We start from the raw sequence: 18768 nt of genomic DNA, 5'->3' as shown, positions 1-18768 counted from the left end.
CATATATAGACACACATATGCATGATTTTGACGTAGGATTTTGTTAGCATAATAACTAAAGGACTGGCTCAAATGTTACTTGTTTCTTCTTGATGGAGTCCAGAAACTGGACAAAGGCAAGCTGATGCTGTGGTGCCACTAATAGAATGGGTGTACACGAGTCAACCAGGTTCAAGGAGCATTGGTAGTGGAGAGTCATTGATTTCAAAGAATACATTTACACAGAGAGGAGAGGAAAAGAGCATATAGTCAAAATGATGGAGGACGAGGTTCTCAGAGTGCTAACAAGAGTTTGCATTTGTCACCTTTGTATAGCTAAAGAGTGAAATTAAGGTGTAATGTTTATGGGGAAAGAAATGTAATGGGGAAAGGTGTAATGTAATGGGGAGAGAAAGTAGAAATTGGAGGTTAGAACTGGTGAAGGCTGTATATAAAGGAGGGCTGAATGGAGCCAGGCCATTTCAGGATCTGGGCCCAGTTTGGAGGGCTGGGGAGTGTTCAGGTTCAAGGGGCTTGGCTTTTGGTAACTGCATGTTCAGGAGGCCAACGAAGGCAGGAAATGGCCAATTCATCATTGTATAGTGAGAACTCTCACAGGACTCACAAAACCCTCCCTACTGCCATGATAGCAAAGGAGGCTAAATTATAACCTGAAGGCTACTTGATGGATGTAGGGTCAGACCAAGGGTGTTTACCTAAGACATGTGTAATCCAGGATATTATAACTCTCTCCCCTGGACAGTGCTGAGTCTAAACTGAGGAGGCAGAATAACAAAGTGCTTAAAAACTGGGGCACTGAAGTCAGACAATCTGTGTTCAAGTGCTGGCTCCCCTGCTTCCTAACTGGGAGATCAGCCCCGTGCCCCATTGTGCCTTAGCTTCTTCATCTAACCCATCTTACAGGGTTGTAGTAAGGCTTAAAAAAGAGAATGCACGTACTGTGCCTAGCACAGTGGCTAACACACGACCAGTGGCGGTGTCACTCATTACATCTCCCCCCACCTTTTCTACTGGCTGTCTTCCATTTCCAATTGACCTATTGTTTTCTTCTTTAGTGAGGTTAATATCATTGTTTATGCTGCCATCTGAACAAATAATGTAGCTCAAACACCCCTAGAAGTCATCCTTGGAAGAAACTCTAGTTTCCTGTTGAAAGACTGTGGCATATATGGATGCTTTTCATGCTGACCCACATCCCTCTTTATGGAGAGATTTCATAAAAAGCATATTCCCATTTTTGCATGTTTGTGTATGTGAGAGAGAGAGAGAGAGAGAGAGAGACAGAGAGAGAGAGAGACACAGAGAGAGAGAGACAGAGAGAGAGGGAGAGAGAAGCTGCCAAAATATAGATAACAGATCACCAGTTGCCTTGGGTACTTCTTGTGAGTGGATGGGGTGAGGCAGATGCCTGAAATGGTTAAATCAGGAAAACACAAACCCAGGAGCTGTAGAAAGTAGAGAGCAAAGGATCATTCCTTAATACCCCTCATGCTATCACTGCTGAGGTTTCTCTGAGCATGAGTTTGAGGATAGATAAGGGATAACCAGTTGTGTGTATGTGTGTGTATGTGTGTATACACGTGCGAGTATGTTCTTGCTAGCTCACTTTTGGGCGCAGGTGCCTGCTATGGTGTTGGTGGGAGTGGGGCACAGATACTAACAAATTCCAAATGGGCCTTGGCTATTGTCCCCAGATTGCTACGCATCAGGGTTAGGTTTCCTTTTAGTGTACAGAAAATAAAGATGCAATTTCTAAGCGAAATAGAGATTTTTCTAGTGCTGATGGCTGTCTGAGTATACAAAGGAGAAAAATGTCAATACCGCAATTATTTAAAATAATCTCATTGAAGTGTGTTACAACTTGAATTTCCAAACCAAAGCTTGGAACCACTTGGTCTGAGGAGCAGATTATTTGAGATTGGGGTAGTCTTGAAAAATCCAGCATATGAGGGTCCTTGCAAACATAGCTTGGCGATAAAATTAGGGACCATTCTGATAGGAGAAGAACAATTCAATTCCCTGTTGATAATTAGTTAAAGCTTTCTAGACACTGAGGAGAAGTCAATGATATGGTCAGAAATATAGAAAAAGATGGAGTACAGAGGTTTTGGGGTTGCAGTAGGGGTTGGAGGATGTCGTTTGAGGTGTCTAAAGATAAGGAGGAGGAAAAGAACTGCAATACAGAATAATATATATTGAAACCACAGTGAAGAACCCCTCTGGGATTCGTGTTGAATACTATATTTTCTGTGATAGTCTTGAAAGGATAAAGCAGGGGGCAAGAATAAACACAAGCAGAGAAAAATGAAAAAATTCCACTCTATGATGAAAAAACAGCAGGCTCAAAGTCTGTATTACCATGAACCCGAAAGAGGAGAGGGAGCAGGAAAGCATCAGCGTGCTGAGAACTGTCAATAGATGCCACTCAGGAGAGCTTCTGATTGACAGCACTGCCAAGAAACATGATTGATTACCCAGAGGCCCGCCGCTGCCCGCAGACATGCCCGTGCTCGGCGGTACAAGCATGGCAAGGCCTAATTGCCTCCCCAGTAATAGCAGAAGAAACATTCATTAGTGCAAATATCATTCTTCATAGAAGACCTGAGAGTGAACGCTCTGGATCGAGAGGGCACTGTTTCTAAAATCACCTTGAGTGATTTTTAGGTCTGCCACACAGATCGCACCTGGTCCCCCCTCACCCAGATAAAAGAAACTCTAAGATAAACAGAAAAAAGAGTACCCCGTGATTAGATAATGTGATATGCATATAGACTTGCCATGGAAGTGCGTGGGGGTAGGGACAGATGGCACGTGGAAGAAGGAGAAATTATGACTGTAATGTTGTAGCTGTTAGGTTTGTCTGAAACTATCCAGTTTTCTGTCACTGGCACCTTCATATTTTAACCTCGCCATTAACGTGGTTGCACTTTGCAATTGTTATATTGTTGGGGGAAGAAAATCAGTAATACATTTTTTTTTCCAATTGACTAGAAATAAACACATTTTTCTTCAGGGGGCTATTATAATGATTATTCCTCAACAACATGCATGCATATTTAATTTAATTATATTTTGGGTGGAAGTGGTGGCAGTTATTTCAATCCATCTTGTTCTCTTGGAAAAAGGCCCTGAGTTCTGACTTTAATTATGCCACTCTTGTTTGCTTAAATTGATTTTGAATATTACTGTGATCGTGTTTTGTTATGAATGTACTTTCTTCTGCTTGAAACTAAGGTGGCACTCGAACCTCATGTTCTTCTCCTGGGTCTACTTTCTCTTTGATTGATTGATTGATTGATTTTTATCCGTGGAATCTGAAAAGTAAATGGGTAAATGCAAATGTCAATAGGAAAGGTAAACAGGAGAGTTTCAACATGTCAGAATTGGTGATCTAAATTAGAGTTGGAAAATTCCCTAATTTGCCAAGAAAACTCATTTGATTTTAAATTCAGGCATCTAAATGGTTCCTTAACATTGCTCAGCCTCGGTTTTCTCCTCTGTTAAGTGGAGATAAAAATATCTCTTCTGCTTCTCTCATGGAGTATTTTAAGGATTAAATGAAATAAATGGGCTGGCCCAGGGTGGGGAACTGAGGCCTTAAAGCCACATGTGGCCTTCTAAGTCCTTAAGTGCAGCCTTTTCACTGAATCCAAATATCACAGAACAAATCCTTTTATTAAAAGGAATACAGCAGAGAAAGATGAAGCTTTTCTTGCCTCCTTTGGTGCTTAAAAAAGAACAATTTTAAAATCAGAAGGTCACAGGTTCCCCACCCCACTGAAGGCATGGGGTTTACTCAGACCTCTGACCAGCTCATGGGGCCTTGGTTGCTTCCCCCTAGTTTCTCTTTACATCCGAAAGACAGTGTGTGAAGTGTCTAAGAGGCAGAGTTGGGGCTGCATTGCCTGAGTGAATCCCATCTTTTCCGTTTACCCATTGATTGACCTGGGCAAATTATTTAAAAGGCCCCAAACAACAAATGTTGGCGTGGATGCAGAGAGATAGGAACACTTCTACATTGCTGGTGGGACCGCAAACTAGTACAACCTCTGTGGAAAGCAATATAGAGATAACTCAAAGAGCTAAAAATAGAACTACCATTTGACCCAGGAATCCCATTATTGGGCATCTACCCAAAGGAAAAAACATTTTATAAATCTTCTGTACCTCGATTTCTTTATCTGTAAAATGGAGATAATTCTACTACTACTTTATAGGATTATTGTGTAATTAAGTGAGCTAACATCGTAACAAAACTTAGAACACTACATAGAAAGTACTATATAAATATTTGTTAATATTGTTATTTTTCTCACTTCAACTGATCTCTCCTTTTTGCCTGTCTTCATGCTCCAAATCTTTCTACCACCTTTGGTTTGCCAGCCTTTCCAACTTCCCTTGGCCAAGGCTTTTTTAAATGCCTAACTAATGTCTGATTTTTACAATATATTAGTTATTGTCGCATTAAAAATTATACCCAAATTCAATACCTTAAAACAACAAACATTCATCTCACACAGTCACTGAGCATCAGGAATTAGGGAGCGGCCTGGCTGGCTGGTTCTGGATCAGAGTGTGTCATGAGGCCAAGTGTTGGCCAGAGAAGCAGTCATCTGAAAGCTCGACAGGGCTGGAGGATCCGCGTCCAGCACGGTTACTCCCAGGGCTGTTGTCAGGAGGCCTCAGTTTCTAGCAGCATGGCCTCTGCATGGGGCAGCCTGAGTATCCTCAAGATACCGCAGCTGGCTTCCACCTAATCGAGTGATCCATGAGAGAGAGAGAGCAAGAAAGAATCAACAATGCCTTTTAGAACCTAGCCTTGGGAGCAACATATTGATACCATCACTCTTGTCCTGTTCTGTTGGTGTCATAGACCAACCTGACGCAATGTCGGAGGGGACTACACATTGGCATGAATACCAGGAGGCAGGGGTCACTGGGGACCATCTTGGAGGCTGGCTACCACATACATTTAATTGTGTTCCATTTCATTTCTTCATGATGCTCCCTCACTGCTCTCCCACAGTGGATGCTAATATGCTATCTGCAAGACTAATCCCTGTGAAGGTCGAGGTAGCATGGTGTAGTAGAACATGTGGCAGCACGTAGAGGCTTTGAAGCTCTAGAACTAGGTTTGAATTCCTGTTCCACAATTTATAAGCTCTGTGGCCAGGGGCAGTGACCTAGTCTCTCTAACTCTCAGTGCCCTCATCTTATAATGAACACAGCACCATCTCTACCTTGCATGGTTGGGAGGATTAGCAATGATTACAGGGGCCAGATTGCTGACTAGCACAAGGAAATGTTAAATATATGATAGATATGATTATTATTATCACATGTTAAGTAGCTAACAGTTCCGTGATTCCATATAATCAATTGCTGAGCTCATTTAAAATGAGTCAAGGATCTTAAGGAGTGATTGGATTAAGGAATTTCAGGCTCCAAAATTTTAGGAGCTTTAAAAAAATATGCATGTGTATGAGGGGACACCTTTCAGTTTATGTAGATCATGTATACAGTTTGCTTCTTCAATCTGAAAAATTGCCCCTCTCAAACGCCTTCCCAGGCGAGCGAACCTTGGCCAGGATAAGGTTGGAGGTTGTAGCTTGGGACTGGGCTATGCTGGACTCAGCCCTGATGGCTGACGGTGGTAGGAATATTCATCATATGTTGATCTCTCAGCTCACATTTTCAGGTTGTTTTAGGCTTCCTTTTTTTTTTTTTGATTTTTTTTTTCTTTTGGCATATTATGGGGGTACATATTTTAAGGTTTCAATAAATGCCCTTTCCCCCCTCCCCCCACAAGTCTGAGTTTCCAGCATGACCATCCCCCAGATGGTGCACATCTCACTCATTATGTATGTATATACTGGCCCCCCTCCCCTCCCCCCTGCCCAATACCCTATTACTGTAGTACCTATGTGTCCACTTAGGTGCTACTCAGTTAATACCAGTTTGCTGGAGAATATATCTGGTGTTTGTTTTTCCATTCTTGGGATACTTCACTTAGTAGTATGGGTTCCAGCTCTAACCAGGAAAATATAAGATGTGCTATATCACCATTGTTTCTTAGAGCTGAATAGTACTCCATGGTATACATATACCACATTTTATTAATCCATTCTTGGATTGATGGCCACTTGGGCTGTTTCCACAGCCTTGCAATTATGAATTGTGCTGCTATAAACATTTGAGTGCAGGTGTCTTTTTTGTAGAGTGTCACTGGATCATTTGGGTAGATGCCCAGCAATGGGATTTCTGGATCAAATGGTAGATTCACTTGTATCGCTTTAAGGTATCTCCATACTGCTTTCCACAGAGGTTGAACTAGTTTGCAGTCCCACCAGCAGTGTAGGAGTGTTCCTCTCTCTCCCCAACCACGCCAGCATTTATTGTTTGGAGATTTTTTGATAATAGGCTTCCTTTTTTAAATGTATGCCTTGATCTAGGCACTGTGTTAAACTTGTGTTTTGTGTCACTTGTGTTTTGTTATTTAACCTCACAATGTCCCTTTGAGATAGGTGTCATCATTGTGCACATTTTTTTTTTTTGAGACAGAGTCTTGCTTTGTTGCCCAGGCTAGAGGGAGTGCAGTGGCATCAGCCTAGCTCACAGTAGCTTCAAACTCTTGGGCTCAAGCAATCCTGCTGCCTCAGCCTCCTGAGTAGCTGGGACTACAGACATGCACCACCATGCCCGGCTGATTTTTTTCTATATATATGTTAGTTGGCCAATTAATTTCTTTCTATTTATAGTACAGACGGGGTCTCACTCTTGCTCAGGCTGGTTTCAAACTCCTGACCTGGAGCAATCGGCCCACCTCGGCCTTCCAGAGTGCTAGGATTACGGACGTGAACCACCGTGCCTGGCCCATTGTGCACATTTTGAAGATGAGGAAACTGAGTTTCAGAGACAGTACGAAATTTACTAAAGGTGACACAGCTGATTGCGTCACCTGCATAAACACAAGTTGTTGATGCTTTAATTCCTCTGAAATGGAGTGGTAGATTGAAGAGCAGAACCGAGGCAAATATTTGAAGTACTAGGGTCATTCCCAGATGACCAGAATAGTTTCTGAGTAAGGTCACTTTTAGAAAGTTCAAGAATGTCTCCGTTGTGGAGTCTAAATGTCTTTCTTTGCTCAAAAGTCCAAACTTTTTTTTTAAGTGGTTGTAGCAACTTCCATTTGACATAGGTGATTTCATACACTAGTTGAAAATAGCAACAAAACTAAATGATTTGGCATTTTTCAAAGTTATTCTTCTCTTTACAAAATTCTCTGCATATTTGAAATGCATAGTTCTTGTAAGTACATGATAGGCTTTGTGGAGTCAGGACTCAAACAAGCCCTGTATGACTTCAAGGCTATGCTATCTCTTGCGGGTTGCTGGGGACATTTGCCTGTGTCTGGCAAGCCCAGCCAAGTCCCAATCCTGCATGGTGGTTTTCCTCTTGCTCTCAAGCCCTGTGCTCTTCTCCTCCTACCCAAAGCCTGACCCTCATGGGATACAGAATGGATGGGAATAAACACAGCTGGTCTGAGGTTTGAAAATCAATTGCTAGGGATTTGCCACTCTGGTTTTTACTAGTTGCTAACCTATTTATTTCTTGATTTTTTTGATTTATAAAACTGCACCCTTTCTGATTCATTTGCTCTGAGTGTAAGTGCATAGCTACATAGAGACCCTAAAACAAAACAGCCCCAAATGGGTACTAGCATATTTGCAAAGTGCAATCATCAGCTCAGCAGGCACATTCAATTTGGGTGAGCTTGTGAAAATTCTACTCAGCTCTACCACAGACAGAGAGAATTTTCTTTTTTAACATGGAATGGTGTTGATTCTAACCTCCTATCCCCATCAAAGCTCTCTCTCTCTCTCTTTTTTTTTTTTTTTTGCCACCTTCCTTTCCCCACTCACACTGCCAAATGCTTTCTGATGTCAAAATAAAGCCCTCTGGGATTGAGACTTGGTAATATGCTATGCATTTTAAGATGTTTGAATAGATACATATAAATGGAATGTGCCTTGGAATGGACATATTGGATTCCCAAGCCAGCATCTCACTTCTCAGGAGGTCTTTTCAGTTTCCTCTTTCACTAGATAACTCAGCTGGAGGCAGCCATAGGTCTGGAAAGTAAAGGAAGGAGACAGATGATTAGACAGACAAGGGTAGTCTGCAAACCTTGGGTAGAGCTGTTTAGCCACCCTGCCTCTCACCTCTCAGTGCTCAGGACCGTGCATACTGGTGTTTCCCCTACTCGTAGGTAGCTGGGATAATTTAGCTTTGTGTTTGAGCTGGAGGATTACTGCCGCTGAGTTTTTCCTAGGAGGCATTTGTAATTATTGCAACTTGCAGAAAAATAACTGGGGTGACTCTACCTCTCCACCTTTCCAGAAATTTCAGTTGACCTTAGCATTTCTCATTTCATGCGAGAAGAGGCATGATTTATGGATCCTGCTGGGTTTCAGAATGTAGCTTAAAGGAACACATTACTAACAGGAGTCGTGAGTGCCCCATTACCTATTTCTAGATAGACGAATCTTAATTGGAAACATAACAAATAGAAGGCGGAGAAAGAATGGAAGGGAAGATTATGCTTTGCTAACAGGGAAAAAGCTTAAGTGGGGGTTGCAAGTTTTTATCCTTAATGATATTTTCCTTGTCAGTTTCATTGGCAGATGGTCACTTGATGACTTGTGGGCTCTACTGTGATGTGGGACCAAGCTTTAATTTTTTTCCCCTTCTCTGCCTTTTTCAGAAGAGGCACTTTAGAAGGCAAATATGTTTTCTCCTTGACTGAGCTAATTTTATCCCATTCCATTATCCTCCATTGATTTGCTTTCCCAGGTTTTGAATGAAACTGAGATATATGTGGCTATTTGGGTACTTTGTGACTCCTGCATAAACACCAGTTGTTGATGCTTTAATTTCTCTGAAATGGAGCGGCAAATTGAAAAGTAGAACAAAACCAAATATTTGTGGTACTGGGGTCATTTCCCAGATGACTGGAATAGTTTCGGAGGAAGGTCACATTAGGGGTTTTAAGAGTGCCTCCCTTGTAGAATCTAAATATCTTTCTCTGCCTAAGAGGCCACACCCTTCCTTTTCTTTCTTTCTTTCCAGTAATTTCCATTTAACATAAGTAGTATCACACATGAGTTGAAAACAAGAGCAACAGAATTCAACGACTTGGATTTTTAAGAAGTTATTTTGCTCTTTACAGAATTCTTGGTATATTTGAAATGCATAGTTCTTGTAAGTATTTAAAAGACTTTGGGCTTTCTGGGAGAATCATTTTCATGCCAAATGTTTCTCTCTACCTGAAGTGCAGCTCAATGGCTGAAAGGAAGGGAGCCTTTGAGTTGCAAAGAAAGACAAAAGGGAAAATTGATTTGGAAAAGATTTCTTCTTTTCATTTTTTGGGCTTGGTGGGTTTTTTTAGATGTGCGTGAATGCCTCAGTAGGATGTTGTCTGATTATAGCATGGCTCCCGCAGCTGTGGAAAACATTAACACAGTATGGTCCTGTATCACTTACTGACAAAGACAGCGGTTGCACCAAATTCTAATGTTCCACAGGGGAAGAGGTTTGGGTATTTTTACTTTAAAATGGTTTTCATGAACATGAAGGATTCAGATTACTTCCACAAGTCCTGTCTGAGAGGTGAATGGATTTATATGGAACAGTGCTGTTTTGTCATCTCCAGACCTATTCCCAGCCCTGCAGGGAAGTGATGAAATTTTATTCATTTTTGTACATCTGGAGGCAGGGAGTCAACTATATCGAGTACCTAGAAGGTACTAGGCACTGGCCGAGGTGCTTTACAGATGACATCTCGTTTGAGCCTCACAATGTTGTGATGTGTTCTTATTTCCTTCTGTTTTAAATGAGGAGACAGAGGCCAAACCTCAATGCTGGGTACATATTGGGTACTCAATACCTTGCACTGAGGTGTACTGGTCAAGAGTGGGGTCTTGATTTAGCCTTCCTAGATCTGAATTCCTGCTATACCATTTACTAGCTATATGATCTTGGACAGATTATGTATGTAAGTGTCAGTTTCCTCAACCATAAAATAGGGACACAGTCATTTAATCACTCTATAAGATGAACATTCTATTTGATATAATTCATGTAATGAGTTATTATTTTTTATAGTTAAATGGATGGGTAGATAAATGCTATTATCAATTTGCATAGGGCCATGAACTGTAGGGTAACCATACTGCTTCAACCACCACTGAAAAAGGTTGGGGCCCAGGAGTTAACAACATTCTGTTCCTGCTGACCAAGGTGCAGGATTATGATTACATTTGGAGCTCTTAGATACCTAGCTCTGGGTCTCTTCATCCTAGTGGCCTAAGATTGTTGGCTGCCATTTGTGACTGGGAATTTTAGCTGTTTTCTGTATCAAGTTCATTGAGCTCACCCTCCTTGTGTATGTTGAACATGCACATAGTGATGGATGTTAGGCCCCTTGTTGCTGTTGATATTTAATTCCATGATAGTTTTTGCCAATGAAAATCACTCCTCTAGAATATGAAGAGGGCTTTCTGCAAGGTGAGAAAATGGTGGGAAGCCCTATCCTGTGATACACAGGAAAAATAAAACCAAATAATTTCCAGGAGTTAAATTTCACTCTCCCTGAGGCTCCCTAGGTACAGTAGTTTATTTTCATTATGTCTCTTGTAAAGGCAGCACCAATATTAACAATGTGAATTAAACAAACTAACGTTTTTGTTTGCTGCCATCTGAAAGTTCCTTAGGGTCCATAGACTCATTTATGAAAATTCATGTGTGCAAAACTCATTTGCAAAAGCAAATAAATATGTGATCACAAATGCTCTTTACCTGGCTGGCCTAGGGGACTAGCTGAAAATGTATTTGTGCCTTTACATTTACTCTCTGATGCTGCTTAGCAGTCATGGGCCTCCCAGCCTCTTCCCCAAATGTGCCCCCAACAAGCTACGTTACCTCAGATAACTTGAATGTTTTGGAATCTTGGTGTGACTCAGATGGTTGTTAAGTTGCTGTACTGATTTGTGACTTGCCTTTTGCTAAAAATATTATTAACTCATTGTGCCTTGTGGCCTTGAAAATATCTTTGGAAGTTCATTCATTAGAATGTCCAGCCAGGGAAATATCTCTATATTTAGTTAAGTTTGGACTTTTATGTCCCCTTGGGTTTATATATGCTGCTTTCATTCCTGGGGAGAATTTGGGCTACAAGTGTGACTGAGTGATGATATCTAGATAGGGACCAGGAAACTTGAGTTAAGAAAATTAGAAAAAAGAAACCCTTACGTGTAAATAGTACAGAGGAATAACTAGAAGCTACCAGAACATTTATTAAAATCTCAAAGTCTTTGGGGTTGTGTTTTCCATAGCAATTGAACTATATGAGTCAGGATGAGGCATGACAAATACCCATCTGCCAGAGTTTCTGACAGGAAACTGTATTTTTTTGTGTCTTGTTTTAGGCGGATTTGTTGATATACTCATTCAGCAAGTATTATTTCTTGAACACCTATATTTTCTAGACTCTACTCTGGGTGGCAGGGATCTACAAATGAACAAAGCAAACAAAAATCTCTGCCTTCACAAAGTGTATATTCTAATAGGAGGCGGATTTTGCAAAGTAATATTTTGAATATTTTACTTCTTATTTTTTCACCGTGGGTATTACTGATGATATTTTATTATAACGTTATTGGATGACTTTTATGGTCTGAATCCTAAAGTATAATTTTATCAAATGCAGGAGCCCCAGAATTTTTAAAAATAGATTCTTGGAAATTGGTAGAAAAAAATGACATTTGCTTTCTGGTTAAACCTTAATGAATTTGTCAACTCCACTTAAGATTTTTTTTCCTGTGGCAACATTTTTCTAGTCTCACAGGCATAAGCAGTCATCTATTTGAACACTTGTTGATGATATGGCTGCACTCTGGAGACACCTGGATGCAGGTGACACTATTTCCTAAAGATGGTACCAATCAGTATAGTGCTGGGTAACAGTATGGTCGCTGGCTCTAAGTGAGAGTCATCAATCACTGATTGAAATTTCTGCACACAGGTGAGTCACCAGTGTAAGATGTGAGAGGTGTAACAAGTGCCTTAACAATTAATAATAGATTTTATGAATGAGGACTGTTTTTCTTTTTAAAAAATTATATTAGATCAAAATCAAAATTACTCTTACAGTGATGTTAGAAACACACCAATCTCAGTCTTCTATTTTCTTATGCACATTCTTGGATAGAAAGGAAAGGAAAAATTACAGATAGCCCCCTGGAAATTATGCAGAATTCTGGGTGTGCTTATTGAGGATTGTAACAAATGCATTTCATAAGTCAAGAAGGAACAAAGATAGAGACTGCTAGCCTTGATGTTCCCATAATCTTTCTCCGAAGGCCCTGTCTAAATCCTTAGAGGAGTTGCTAATTGCTAATGAGTTGCAAAGTTGATGGATTTTACATTTCATCTCTTCTCATTTCCCTTCTGCAACCCCCAGGTGGAAGTGTCAATCAAGAGAGAAATGCCAAAGGTGGGGAAGGAGAGAAAAGATGAAGCAAAGATGAGAGGGACAGTCTATTTCAGGCAGATAAACAGCTGTTGAATAAGTGAGGCATCTCTTGCCCTAAGGAACATGTAATAAAATAAAATAGAAAATGAGTTCATTTCTAACTGTTTCTATCAGATTTCCCCATCTTCTTACCCAATTCTCTGTTATCTTTTGCTGTGTTTGGTCCCTGCAAACAGAGAAAATCCAACTGTTTTCAAAGAATACAATCGGGTTTGTGTTTCAGCCCGTCTTGCCATCTTGATGTAAATACTATCAATTGCAGCCTGTCACCTCTTCCTCCACTGAATAAGTGAATTGCTTCCCCACACTGGAATTCCTCTAAAGATAACACCAGCTGAGAAACTGCATCTCACGCCAGGAATTCTAGCAGCAAGGACTCCAGGAGGCAGCCAGGACGTATCACCACAATCAAGTAGTTGCCACTTCCCCAAATTAAAAAAAAAAATTGTATAAGGAAAATAGCTTGTTGTTGGACCCGCTGGAGGAGAAGATCAAACATATAGTTAAATAAAATGAAAGCATTGTTGCTTATTCATCTGACTATAGAAAGAACTCCCACAATTTTGGTCTCGGTGGGGTGTATGTCCCTGGATTCTGAGTCAAAAGTGTATTTGTTAAATAACTTTGCTTTAACAATCTCAGAATTTGCACAGAATAACTGTGTCTGTACCTGCCCTCAATTAAGTTTGTCTGTGCACTTTCTACTCTCTCCTCTCTGCAGGGGCAAGGCAGGTTTTTCAGAATCATCCCCTGTCTCTAGGAAGAGTAGGATTTAACCATATAGGCAGACAGATGCCTCCTACAGCTTTCAATATTTCCAAAGAAAGTTCTTAGTCATCTCTGGGTAACATAGTCCACCGGGGACTTTTTCCTATTGTCAAGCCTAAATCCCCATGGTGACCACTGTAGCCTGTGTCTAGTACTGTCCTCACTGCGCACTGGTTGCCTATCACTGTTGATAAAGCCTTAGTTTGCCATTCCTTGACCAGAAGGCAGAATCTGCAGTGAATGGAAACTACTGAAGGTCGCATTTGTTTTTCATCAGTGAATTAAGAATCTGTGAATAACAATTTTGGCGGTTCTTGAGAATCCCATGGCCCAAATTAATTCCATATAAATGGAAGAGACTCCCTAGATATCCAATTATAATATTTACATGTGATTAGTCTTTTGAGGAGTATCATCTTTTTGAAGTTTATACTAACATAAACTGGTTTTATTTTTTTCCACTCACTGCTTTCAACTGCGTTGTGTTGAATCCCACTTTCCTACTGGGAAGCAAGTTCCTTAGCAACATATAATTTCCTGTCATTTTCAATTATTAGTATAGTCTCAGATGGGTATTTAAGACGTGGTCTTGCTCATTTAAAAAAGATTAATCTCAAGCTTGATTCAAAATGTTATCCTCCCCAGCCCCCACAGTTATTTGGAGTGAATGTGTGTGGATGTGAGTTTTGGAGGGGAGGTGCTCTAGTTCTCAGATACCTTCCTTCCCTCTTCTAGGACTTACTTCCTCTGGAGTTGGGGGCTGAGAGGAGGGAAGAAGGAGGCCAAGGTGTTTTTACATGATTGCTGAAATATCAGAAATGGACAGGTGTCAGGCCAGACTCACCTCAGTTTAGGCAGATTATTTCTGATAGGCTGTTCTCTGCTCAAATGGTGGTCTCTACATAGTGTTATGTATAGTTTTCTTGGGACAGACCATTCCCTCTACCTCCATCCCTGCCTAAATGTGCCCTGCCTCCCCCCAGCCTTGTTGGTGGCCACACTACCAACCCCTCCTCTGGGTTGGACACACCATGGCAGCCCTTAGAGCTTCTTCATGAGGGGTGATGGGGGCCACTGGGGTGTTCTTTTGGCTCCTGAGAACTGACCAGAACTGGGTGGGGTGGGGCTTCCCCATCTTCCTCCCAGGAACACCATATTGGGTCCCACAGAAATGTCTAGATTTTACTGGGCATTAGACTCCATATTAACGTGAACCTCAAATCTTAGAGGACATATGTCAAGGGTCCCCTTTTCTTCCCCATGGTGCTCTATCCTCCTAGGCTTCCAGATAGTACCAGGGCAGCACTAGGGAGGGTCTGTGATCCTGCTGCTCAGCAAAGGTGCAGGTGAGACAGGAGATGCCTGACCCTACTTCGCACAGATATTTGTAGTCCTTGGAAGTGACTCTTGGGGAGCAGCCTGCCCTCCCGACTTAGGGAAGAGGAAAGAACCTGCTCTTTCTCTTGAACAATGCTGATATCTCTTATTCCCCATTAACTGGTGGGTCAGGCCTTGGAGTGGGGTGGGAAGGGTGGTACAGGAGGAGTTTATTGGGGGTTGGGCCATTTCTGCTGCCTCTTAACAAGCCCTATAAGGAGATGACTGGCTCCAAATTCTGGGGGCTTCCTCTAGAATGTGGAATCCTTAAGTGACTTTAGTTGTGGATCAGAGCAGAGTTGTAGAATGCTGAAATACAACTCCTGTGATATAGACATTATAACAATGTACCCATAGATAGATGCATAATCACATACAAGTTTCTGTTGCAGGCCCTAATAACACCAGGAAATCCCTCTGGCTGCCTTCTCATATGCAATTCATTAAAAACCCCACTAACCCATAAAACATTTTTAAAACATGCAACACATTCTTATATTTTCCATGACTATAATTTTTTTCCAAATGTCAAATTTCAAGGTCTTAAAAAATATGGATGCCCCTGCATTCCTGGTGCCCTAAATGCATGTTTATTTTGTTGGGGAACCCAGCACAACCTCATAGTCTTACTGAAAACATTAAATGAATGAATAAATATGAAAATACTCTTTGTGACCTACAAATACATGCTAGTATTATGATGACTTATAATTGTATATGAGATTTGCCATATATGAATACACATACCTATAAGCCTTATTTATTAAAAGTTTGGTATATGAAAATAAGTTGGCATCTGGAATAAATTTTTAATTTAATTTGTATGCACTAATCAATTAAGACTACAGCCAGTCTTGAGCCAGACTGAGTAGGTTTTAAGACTAGCTCCATGATTTTAGGCAAGTAGCTTAATCTCTCTGAGCCTCACTTTCCTCATCTGTGAAATGGAGATAACAGTATCTACCTCATAGAGTGGTTGTGAGAATCTTATGGGTTAATTCATATAAAAAAATGTAACCTTAAAAAAGTATCTGGCACATAATAAGTTCTCAAATATTAGCTAGTATTATATGCCTGTATTAACAACATAGAAAAATCGGAAGTTTCTTATTTTTTGCATTTCAGATATTTTCAATAGAAATGAAATGGATAAAACTAGCCTTTATGATGTAGTTGATTTTTAAATATTTAAAACTTTGCAGAGTTACCTAGTGTTGGGGGCAAGGGTGGTGGGGGCAATAGGACCGGAGGCAGACTTCCCTGGGTTCAGGGTAGCAGTGGTGCACTGCAGCAGTCATTAACTCAAAGAGAAGGCCAGTTAGTTACCCAGGCAGGGCAGACAAGCAGAAACAGATGAGAATATACATGAGCATCCGGATTCCTAAGACTGTAAGGCTGGACATTCATTATTAAGTAACAGACCTGTATAGCTCTTTCTTCCTACCCTAATTCACACTGGGTCTCCTTCTGCATCTTGTATACTCAGCTCCTCTTTGAAATGCTGCATGCTTGCCCACTGATATTTAATAAAGGGAAAAGTTTGACCTAACGATTCTTCTTGAATGGCTTCTCAATATTTCCTTTAATTCAGCCTCATCACTTTCCTACCTTCTAATTGTTCACAGCTCTTATTAGCTTTATTGGCTTACCAACCTCAAATTGATTTAGTTGAATTTTCTGGAACCAGAGACAGACCATTTATATATTTATTTCCTTACATACTTTCTATTTTTATCTTTTCATTTCAAGCTTTCATTCTAAATTGATCACAGACATGAGGTCTTAGAAGCCTTGATCTTCCTAGCAAATATTTGCCAGGTTGTAATTTTTTATTTGTTATCAGCAACCAAATTTAAACAAGGCTAATCTTGTTCTAATTTGGTTTATATAAGCCCTAGTCTTGGTACTTAGAGAAAATAAATCTTAATTTCTGCTTCTTTCTTCAGTGTGTGTTATTCTTTCATCCTTCATGAACTGCAGTTCATTTATTCTTTAAATAAAAATAATTTGGAGCAGTAGAAACCACATTTGGACCTGAACTTAAAACAGAAAGTATTTTGGTGAGAACACTGAAATATGTCGAGGGTTGGTGGAGGAGAGTACAGCTCTCCTGTTTGATAGCCTAGTCTTGTCATTGTCCTCTTTCTCTTTTTCACTACCTCAGGGGGTGCTCCTGAATGGTCCTCACTCCTGGAAGGTGACTTGTAGCTGCAGGAACCCTGAGTGACAGTTGCTATATGTGCATGGGCGCCTGTGGTGACAGCCCGCCATAGGCTGGATCAATAGATTGTAGGGATACAATTCTAGTTTTATGTGTATACATTTGGACCTCCACGTGTTGTGAAGTTGCCGACTGCAGGGGCAGAGTTTCTGATGAGTGGCCAGGGTGAGTGGCGAGGGCATACTGCAGAAGGCTGTTGAGCATATCATGAGAGGTTTTCTCGAACTCTCATTCACTTTCAGAATAGGTATCTTCATCAGAGGCTAAAGTCAGATGCTGGTCCCTCAAGTTTGCAAAAGCACATGTCCATATTCCCCTCCTTCTACCAGTCCCAGGTTGTACCAAGAGCTATGTTCTTTGCTTGTGGCTGCTGGCTGCTGTTAGAACAGCATTTCCTCCTCACCTTTCTTTTTGTCAATGAACCTGCAGGTCCTACCTTAGCCAACAAACCTCAGCTCAAGTTGTGCCTCCTCCAGGAAGCTCTCTCTGATCACTCCAGTCCAAGATGACCTCTTAATACTCCAAACTGATCATCAGCACACCACTGTTTGTGGACCAAATAAAGTTTTATTAGAACACAGTTACGTTCATTTGTTTAGATATTGCCCGTGGCTAATTTTGAGATACAGTGGCAGACTTGAACAGTTGCAACAGAGACCGTATAACCCACAAGCCTAAAATATTTACTTTTTGGTCCTTTACAAAAAAAAGTTTCCTCTGTCCTAAACTGAGAGTCTTAATGTGTGTATCTTTCAGCATAACCTGTGATAAATGCTCCTTATTTTGTGGCTCACAAAACTCTCACTTTCAAATTCAGCATAGTATTTTATTATTTCCCAGACATTTTGGGCACTGAAGAAAATTACACTTGGAGATTGGGGTAAGTCCGGGCAAGGGACAAAGAGAACTCACAAGGCAATTTTATTTTCAAGAGACAACATTTATTTATTACTATTGTCAGGTGATTGCAGAGTAGGCTCTCAGAGCAGTTTTGGACCTAAACCAGTTCCTTCCAAACCAGAACTTATAACTGAAACTTTTACTTGCTACTGACCTCAGTTTAAGAATATAAATCTTAACATGTTTCTGTAAAGACGTGTGAAGATGGAACTTAATTGAAAAATAATTTATATGTAAGCCCAAATACACACACACAAAATTGGAAGATTAGCATTTACTTTAGAAAGCAATACTTAACGGGATCCTTTTAGACGCTCAGGTGTTCCTCTGTATGAGTCTGACTTGCTGTAGATATTAAGATGCGAATATACTTGACTCGGTGATCCCAAACTGGATTCATTTACGTGTCTTCTCTCCTGCGTAGTGGTCAGCCCATCCCCAGGGTGGAGTACACGGAAGAAGAAACTAAAACCTGGGGCGTCGTATTCCGGGAGCTCTCCAAACTGTATCCCACTCACGCCTGCCGAGAGTATTTGAAAAACTTCCCCCTGCTGACTAAATACTGCGGCTACAGGGAGGACAATGTGCCCCAACTGGAAGACGTCTCTGTGTTTCTGAAAGGTAAGGCTTCACACGGGCTGTCTCTTCCTGCAGCCAGTATCCTCAATTGCTTTCCAAGGTCACAGTAGAGCAAGGACTCTTTCTCTAAAAAGAAAAGATTGTGATTTTTAAAAAAGAGGCATTGAACCGACAGTTACCTGAGGCCCCCTGTGGGAAGCAGAGCTGGGACTCTGGTCGGGGGAGAGGGCCTCAGCTGTCTACACAGTTCAGGGGCTTGCTGAGGCCTCTCTGTGGTCGGCTGTTAAAATGGTAAGCCCCGAGGGATGTTTGCATGTTCAGCTTTGGGCTT

The 18768-nt window shown here is 41.0% G+C and overlaps 1 protein-coding gene across 1 annotated transcript in view; it reads left to right on the top strand.

Annotated features, from left to right (window-relative positions):
- TPH2 (tryptophan hydroxylase 2) overlaps positions 1 to 18768 on the top strand; it is a 100033-nt gene that overhangs the window by 13635 nt on the left and 67630 nt on the right. The window contains exon 6 of the mRNA XM_012738836.2: positions 18283 to 18479. Within this exon, the coding sequence (XP_012594290.1) occupies positions 18283 to 18479 (197 nt within the window). The remainder of the gene's footprint in view (positions 1 to 18282; positions 18480 to 18768) is intronic.

Source organism: Microcebus murinus, chromosome 10 (genome assembly GCF_040939455.1).
Source record: "Microcebus murinus isolate Inina chromosome 10, M.murinus_Inina_mat1.0, whole genome shotgun sequence".
In the NCBI taxonomy this organism is placed as follows: Eukaryota; Metazoa; Chordata; class Mammalia; order Primates; family Cheirogaleidae; genus Microcebus; species Microcebus murinus.
The sequence above is the reverse complement of the archived record's forward strand: the minus strand, read 5'-3'. Positions and strand labels throughout refer to the sequence as shown.